The sequence below is a fragment of the Vombatus ursinus genome, unplaced genomic scaffold, assembly GCF_900497805.2.
Source record: "Vombatus ursinus unplaced genomic scaffold, bare-nosed wombat genome assembly UNPS02014838.1, whole genome shotgun sequence".
NCBI lineage: Eukaryota > Metazoa > Chordata > Mammalia > Diprotodontia > Vombatidae > Vombatus > Vombatus ursinus.
The window spans coordinates 2,692,026-2,700,784 of NW_020954616.1; the positions used below are offsets into that span (position 1 = coordinate 2,692,026).

The following is an 8,759-nucleotide window of genomic DNA, read 5'->3' on the forward strand; positions in this document are numbered from 1 at the left end:
TCTATCTATCTATCTATCTATCTATCTATCTATCTATCTATCTATCTTTCTATCTATCTATCTTTCTATCTATCTATCTTTCTATCTATCTATTTGCTAGCTAGCTATTTCTTTATCTAAGCACTCTATTATCATTATCTATATGTAGCCATTCAAATGATGATATCATGTAGAAGGTACTTGAATCTTGAAGAGTGCTTATATATGTATATATAAATCATATATATGATATGACTAAAGTATATATTGATATAATTTTCAATGTATTATATGAATATATTATGACTATTATTAATATGTTTATATTATATAATATGAATATTATATCAATATATAATATATTCATATCATATATACATACACACATATATATTCAATATGCATGTGTGTATACACACCTATATACACTATATATATAATCACTTCCTTCAAGATTCAATATATATGTATACACATATACATATACAAACATACATATACACACATATAAGTATATGTACATACATATATGTGTGTGTGTATATATACATATACAAATACATATATATTTTTTCATGAGGACATTCCAGAAGAGATTATATTTCACTGAGGATTATTATATCTATCCCTTTCTTTCCCCAGTCTCTGAATCTACACAACCTTTTATCATTCAGTGGTAACCCAAAAGGGGATGCTGCTTATGTGTAGGCAGAAAGTGAAGGTCCTTTAGATTTAAAAACACCATCAGTTCCCTCACCTCCCTGCCCCTTTCACCTCATCCCTCACTCCACTCCAAGGACATTCTGATGAAGTGCAAGCCAAGGTAGCGCATAGGTTCCTGGTCTGCCATCCTCTTCCCTATAGCCTTTTCTGCTCTTCTGAGGCATGTCCAACAAAGGGCAGCTGGATGATGAGAGGACTAGAGACTATGCCACAGGATAATTAGTTGAAGGAACTGAGTATGTATAATCTGGAGAGAGGAAGACATGAGGCACATGAGCTTTAAACAAGGGCTTCATGGACTGTACTTGGAAGAGGGACTTGTGCTGCTCATTCCTAGAGGGCAGAACTAGGAGTAATAAGTAAAGATTTCCAAGGAGCTGATTTCCAGTCCATAAAAAAGGACATTTTTCCAGCAGAATATAAGCTTCTTGAGTGTAAGCACTTTTTTGTTTTAGAATTCCCAGCACTTGGTATAGTTCAGTGCACATATATCCTGTGCTTCATAAATGTTTGTTACATTGACTATAAAAGTAAAAGCTATACTAAGGAAGAAAAGGTTCCCTGGGAAGTAAATCCTTCTCTGGTGGTCTTCCAATGGAGGCTGGATGAACACTTGTTGGAAATACTCTAGAAGATGGTCGTCCTCAGATGTGAGTTAGATACAATGACCTCTGAGCTCCTTTCTAACTCTGAATTTCTGGTTCTGTGATTCCTCTCTCTAGGCACATTTGGAAGAGCTAAAGAGACTGTGGGATTTGCTCTTGGAGTTGATGGAGGAGAAGGGTGCCCGGCTGTTGCAGGTCCTGAAGCTGCAGCAGTACTTGCAGGAGTGTGCTGATATCCTAGAGTGGATCAGTGACAAGGTAAGAAACAGAGTGATCTGTGACTGGCCTATCACCTCAGTCTAGTAACAACTGAATGAAAGAGAATGGGGACAAGGGCAGAGTTCAAGTAGGGATGTTTTACTCCCTGTTAGTGATGGAGGAAGGAGAGGCCTGATAGAGAAAGGGGATGGATGAGTCCTGTGGCAATTGGGATGGAGGAGGAGAAAAGGTTACCTCTGGGTATATTGCATTCCAGAATAAAGCATGACATACACGAGGAACTGAAAACAAGAAATATAGAATGATTTATCCCAAAGCATAAAGGAATAAATGAGAATCTATATAATTTATTACATTCATAGTGACATTGAAGTAGAAAAATACTTTAGAGATAATCTAGTCTACCCCTCCCATTATACATATGCACAAAGTTAAGTACCAGAGAATCTAAGTGACTGTGTTCTCCCTTCCTGTCACAATATTGGATGCCTCTCAAGAAACTTTATAATTATTCTAGAATATGTCTGATAAACATTTTCACCTCCAATTTCATCCTTTCACGACTCAGTGACTCATCTATCCTTTTAATGGGTGCCCTTGTTGCTATAGCATTAGTGATAACTTGGAAAGATGTGTGCCTTCTGGACACTTGAAGAGTAGTCCTTCTTGGGTTGAATGAGCCCCCTCAAAACAGGCTATGTGAATTGTGATGGTTTTAAGTCACCAGGCAGTGTTTTCAAGGATTCTTATGACTATTCTTCTCAATAGAAGCTAAGAGCAGGTGATCCCATGGACCATGAGGCAAATGCCATATGTGCCAAGGGGAATCCTATCTTACCATTTAATCTCCCCTAAGTGGATTTCCCTTGACTCTTCTTTTAATATTCTCTTTATTCAGTTTCTGCCCATGTGATATTTCTGGTGTCTAGACCCTGCTAGGGAATTTCTTGAATGGTTCTATACCCCCACAGGAAACCATTGTGACCTCAGTAGAACTGGGTGAAGACTGGGAGAGGGCTGAGATCCTGCACAAGAAATTTGAGGAGTTCCAGGTCGATTTGGCAACTTGTGAAGGACGAGTGGCTGCAGTGAATGAGTTTGCTAACCAGTGTGCTCAGGTAACATGGGAACAGGAGATATAGTCCCAGGGGAAAGCACAATGGCCATAGTGGGTAACAGGTACTTGACAAACCGTGATAGATGCAGCAGAGGGGTGAGTGTAACACATCTAGGGAGAAAGAGGAATGGTTTGTCTCCTGAGAAAAAAGCCCTGAGCACAGGTGCTGACTGTCCTTTCTGATCCCAATGCTGTCCTCTGGAAGGATAGGGAGGGGTACCAGTAGGTGAGAACAACCAGGTTTTGATTTTCCATACTCACAGAATCAAACAGTGCTGTGATGAAACAAGAAAGTCAGAGGAGGTATTCCTGTTTGACTTTGGAACGAATTACAGATTTTTCTTTTCCCAAAGGAAAGAGATTTCCCTTCTATTTTTAAGGCTAATAGTTAAACAAGGATTCATATTAATGCTAAACACAGGCTGACTTTGGGAGAAACATCATATGGTATTCTGGGTAACAGGAGGAAGGCAGACTAAACTTTATTAGTATATAGTATAAATTAATAATTAAGTCATCATTGATTATCCACATAGGGATAACTAGGAAGTGACTATCTAGTGCTGTCCCATTATTTCATTTTATTTAGAGGATAACCCTAACCATGAGGATTAGTCTGTCCGATGATCAGTGACTTGCCTGTAGTAAGTGTAGTATGGGGTCCAGGATAGATGTCCTGAAGACTAATTAAAAACTTTTTCTATTCAGAAGCAGTTATTGACCTTTCCCAATTTCCATCCTCCACTCTGAATTTTTCAAGTAGTATTGTATAGTGGTTAGAGAGCTGGACTTGGATTGATGTACCTCTGACAAATATTGGCTTTGTGATCCTGGGAAGCCATTTAATGTCTCGGTGCCATGTGCAATTCTCTAAGAGTTAAGTCGTAGGTGCTGACCTGCATTGTTAAAGGGGTTTTCCTCACCTGGGAGATCCCTATGCCAATGAAATCATAGGTTGAGTTCCCATCCCTAACCTGAAGTATCTGCACAATATAGGAGGGACTTTGACTTATACGCCTTCTTGTTGTAGAACTACCTCAGATGCAGGAACATAGGCTAATGAAAATATAGCTTTATCACTAGGGCTAGATCATCATGGCCACCTTAGGCTATAACCATCAAGGAGAGGATGTGCTGTGCTCAGGTGAGGGCAATGGTTGGCCATACAGGAATAGCTCATAATGACCAAGGCGAGAGAAAAGGGAGAGAGAGAGAGGGAGAGACAGAGAAAGAGACAGACAGACAGACAGATAGAGACACAGAGAGAGAGAGAGAGAGAGAGAAAGACTATTAGAGAATTCTTTTGTCTAGACAAAATGTTACAGGAGATCAACAGAGCAGAGTTTTGAAACAAAAGTTAGAGTCAGACTCCATTTGTTTATCAGGTTATCTAAGACACTGGATAGAATTTTTGGCATAGAGGTCTGTAGAATTTTGTGAATGTCACTCAAAGCAAATCTAGGAGGAAAGGAGGAAGGAGCTATCTCTTACACCAGGATAGTGTGGACCATTCCACAGTTAGAGGAGTATGGACTACCTTCATGACATACTAGAAAAAAAAACAAAAACAAAAACAAAAACAAATCCCCTTTGTGTTAGATTTCATCTGCTTCCAGTAACCCCTAATTTCTGTATTGTTTTGGTCCCCAAAGGAAGGTCACCCACAACTGGACCTAATCAAGCCAAAGCAGGATGAAGTAAATACCAACTGGCAACGTCTCCAGCAGTTAGCTCTCCAGAGGCATGGCACTCTATTTGATGCTGTCAACTTGCAGCGCTTCAACAGGTACTGATATATTAACTCTGGCACCTTTTAAAGCCACTGATGGAGTGTGACCTCTAGGGCTAGGAACTTTTATAATGTGTAGTTTATTCTTTCATATAAATTATTTAAATGAGAGCATCTTGGTGTGGTGGTGGCAAGTATAGTTGGGGGATGCAGGTGCTAAAGTGTTGGTGGTAGAAAGATTATTGAGGATGGAGAGGGATTTAGAGCTGAAGTCATTATAGCCTCAAGAAGACACTGGGACATCCTTAAATACATGGCCTAAATAATAGACCCTTAGCACTCCCTCCCTTTCTGGAAGGAAAGCATTTGCCACTTAGAAAGGATGAATTCCCATGTCAGAAAGTATGTTCAAGGATGAGCCTCCTGGGGGTTAGTTATAACTGGAGTGATAGCATAAAAAAATGAGCCTGAAGAGGTTGCTTGCTGTATCATTCCTCTCCCTCCTCCCTTTTGAAAAAGAGCTGAATGGTGAATCCAGCCTCCCTCCCTCCTTACCCCCTGCAAAAATCCTAATGCTTGTTGGTGATCCCAGAGTCAATGAAATGAAGCCCTGAGGAAAGAGTAGGATCCAGGTTTTGGACAGAGTAAATGGAGTGCATTGCATAATCCAGCCAGAGTTCATGGGGCTACCAAATCCAAATGGCTAAAACAGGAAGCAGAAAAAGAGTTTACAGCAATAGTCCAAAAACAGACCACCAGATCAGGAAGAACACTCTCTGATTCAGTGCAGTTGATATTGGTAAAAGGATGGTTTAACTCATATAAACTTTGATTCACACAAATATTCATTTATCCTCATCTTGGTGCTGGTTTATTGGTCACGAACACTGCACAGATGATCTGACCAATGCCCCAACGTCTACTGCTCAGCATGTAGGCTAATGCCAGGGAGGGCAAGATCTTATCTTGGCAATCATGCCCTCTGCTGGTTGCTCTGTGACTGTGATGCTGCTCCCCTAGTTCTCCCGAATCCTTCCAAATTTGGAACTTATCTATGTATCTGGTAGGGATGTGGCTGAAGCCATTCAGTGGATCAAGGAGAAGGAGCCTCTTCTTATCTCGGAAGACTTTGGCAAAAACCTGGTTAGCTCCGAAGCCCTGTTCCACAGTCACAAGGAGCTGGAAAAGAACCTAGCTGTCATGGAGGACAAGGTGAGCACCAGGAATAGCTGGCTTCTCAAATTGAGATGTTATCTTAACCATCCACTTTTTTCCAGAACCAACTGCAACTAAATCATCATGGATGGATGAAAAATTATCCTGTATATAAAAATGACAAACAAAAAATTCTCATCAGTTGCTGGCCCAGAAGCTCTTGCTTCTATCTAACAAAGATGCTTGCTGATACTGCTTTTCTTTTCTTTTGGTCCTACTTATGACTTCCCTCTCCCCAAAAACACTAGAAATCCATTATTCAATCCCCTTCTAAGCTTTTCTTCAGGCTGGATGATGCTACCTTTCTCTTTCACCTAGGTGAAGCAGAGGTGTTCTAGAGCCCTGCCAAAAATTGCTTAATTGCTTAATAACTCCCCAATCCCAGCAATCACCAATGCCAGTTCATTCCTCAAAGCCACACGCGTCATTCCCCTTTCATGTCCTTGCTCCTGAGTTTACGTCCTTGGGCCTCCCCTTACATTTGTCCCTCTCCATGTCTATGTCCAATTGGGGAATCCAAAATGAAGCCCTAGACTACAGGCAGGTGACGGCTATTGGATCTAATGGAGTATGTATTTACAGCCCCTCCATAGTAAATAAAAAGAAAACTGTCAAGGACTGGTAAGTTGTCATTCCCCTGAGGCTTTGACTTAGAATATCCTCCCTCAGAAATTTCATCTGGCAGAATCATTTAGTGGGAAGAGCACTGGATCTGTAGCCTGGGAAGCTGGGTTCAATTCCTAGCTTTGCCAGTCACGATCTGTGTAGATTTGGGTAAGACACTTCTCTCTGGGCCTCAATTTCCCTGTCTGTAAAATGAGGGAGGTGGAGTTAGATAAAATGATCTCAAAGGTTCCTTCTACTGTGCCTCTAAATCTGTGATGCCAGATATTTGCTTTGTCTTTTGAAGTGGTTTTTCATCTTATAGGTGAAAGAGCTGTGTGCTGAGGCAGATAAGCTACAGGTTTCCCATCCCTTAGATGCACCTCAGATCCAGGAGAAGAAAGAAGACCTATCCTCTAACTGGGAACGTATCTGGGCTCTAGCCACCAAAAGACATGACAAGCTTCAGGCTTCTTACTGGTAGGGAAAAACCCATCCCAGGGTCTCTTCACTTCCAGATCTGGGTAGGTGGGAGGGGTGGAGATAAGCATGTCTAAGTCAATCATTAGAGAGGCAAAATGGTAAAAATTAATACAAGGATCTCTGACCTGCTATTTGAATGGGAGATGAGAATATAAATTTGTGTAGGTAAACCCTCTGTAGATTTACACAAGGTCAGAAAGATTCGTTTCTTTTGTCCTCAGTGGGTCTCCTCACTAAGCAGCACTTGTGTATGTATGTGTATATATACTTATATTGTGTGTACATATTTATGTATATATATGCTTATATACACACAACACACACATATGTTTTATATATACACATATATACACATAGATATGTAATATAGATATATAGGTACTACATATATAATTTTTCATTCTTATAACTAGGATAGCCTAAGTTTCCTCATGTATAAATTGAAGGTACTATGCTCATTGACTTCTAAGCTTCCTTCCAGCCCTAAACCTATAAGCCAATGAATCCATGAGGCCTCTTCTAGCTCTGGCTTTAGGATTCTATGGTTTATTCCATGTGGTTAAACAGTTTGCAAGTGTTCTGATTTACAACATTGGCAATAATTCTGAAAGGTGGTACTTCTAATTATTTATAGCAACAAAAGATGACCAGTAAAGTTTATTTTGTTACACCAAATTAATCTGAATGATGGTAATCCCTCATATTAATAAAGTACTGTTAATTTTGTAAAATGCTCTCAAAACAGGGTTAGCATTTCATCATCACAATAACCCTTATATTTGGTAAGACATACAGTTATATACTATTTATATCTAAATATGGAAAGTGAGGCAGGTCAATTTAAATGACTTTCATGGAGTCATAAAGCTAGTTTGTGGTAGAATGGGGACTAGAAGTCAGTTCTCCAATGCACTCTAAACTAATACAGAGAACATGATATCTAAAGTGAATAAATACAAAGTCAAGGGTCCCACAAGCTATTTGAGATCAACAGATAATTTGAACCAGATAAAATATAAATTTTCTCTAGCTCTGGAAGGAATTTTGTATAGATTCACCTTCCTATACGTTTTCCTTAGGCTACAATTCAAATAAGACTCCATTACCTGAGAAAAGGTCAAACAAATAACAAACAGTTTTGAGCATTTTTGAGCAAGAGACTGTGTTCATTTATGAGAAGTGAAGAGCAACTCAAGAGAGAAAGAGGACAAGAGGGAAAAACATACCCGAGTTAAAATATGTGTTGTCAACAAGTAACAAAGTAGATAATCCACATGTAGATCAAGATAATGCTAATCAGATTTTTGCTTTTGACTTTTACATGCCCTTGAGTAAGTCATTTTAACTTCCTATTTTTTTTTCCCATATGGAAAATGCAATGAATCTTCACTGAGCAAATGTTTACTTTGAATTGAAGGAAAATCTGGTTCCTTGAGTTTTGATCCTCAGGGATAGAGAATATACCACATCATCTTTTAACCATCCATTTTAGTATTCTAAAACCCTCCAATCAGGAAGTCTGTTGAGTTGCATTGCTTTTGTGGAAATTTAAGCACACTGGGTATTTTTCCTTTTCCCTGGTGCCCTAATTAGCTAGGTAGATTGACTGTCTCTCTCTTCCCCTGCTCCTTTGCCCTCTCCTTATCTTAGGTACCAGCTCTTCTTGTCTGACTTTGATGAACTTACAGGCTGGATGGTAGAGAAAACGGACCTTATCAATGCAGACAAGCTGCCAACAGATGTGGCAGGTGGGGAAGCCCTGCTAGACAGGCACCAGCAGCATAAGGTATGGTGTCTGCTCCCCAGGACCTGTCCCTCTTCACATTTCATTTCTCAGCAGGACTTATGAGGGCCCCAGGTCCAGCAAACTGCCTTAGCCCGAAGCCAAATCAAAATCATATATTTGAAGCCTTCTTCAACTGAAGCTGTATCTTATAGGCTGTGGGTATATGACATGTATGACACATGACATATGAGAAGAGGTCACAGTAGTAGACATTGGGGAAATATAAATATATATATGTGTGTGTGTTTCTGTGTATGTATATATATGTATGTGTGTATATATGTATATATGTATGTATGC

The 8,759-nt window shown here is 39.7% G+C and overlaps 1 protein-coding gene across 1 annotated transcript in view; it reads left to right on the forward strand.

Annotated features, from left to right (window-relative positions):
* Nucleotides 1–8,759, forward strand: part of SPTA1 (spectrin alpha, erythrocytic 1) — a 100,946-nt gene that overhangs the window by 2,198 nt on the left and 89,989 nt on the right. The window contains exons 3-8 of the mRNA XM_027840081.1: nt 1,425–1,565; nt 2,498–2,644; nt 4,296–4,429; nt 5,440–5,584; nt 6,516–6,670; nt 8,324–8,459. Of these exons, the coding sequence (XP_027695882.1) occupies nt 1,425–1,565; nt 2,498–2,644; nt 4,296–4,429; nt 5,440–5,584; nt 6,516–6,670; nt 8,324–8,459 (858 nt within the window). The remainder of the gene's footprint in view (nt 1–1,424; nt 1,566–2,497; nt 2,645–4,295; nt 4,430–5,439; nt 5,585–6,515; nt 6,671–8,323; nt 8,460–8,759) is intronic.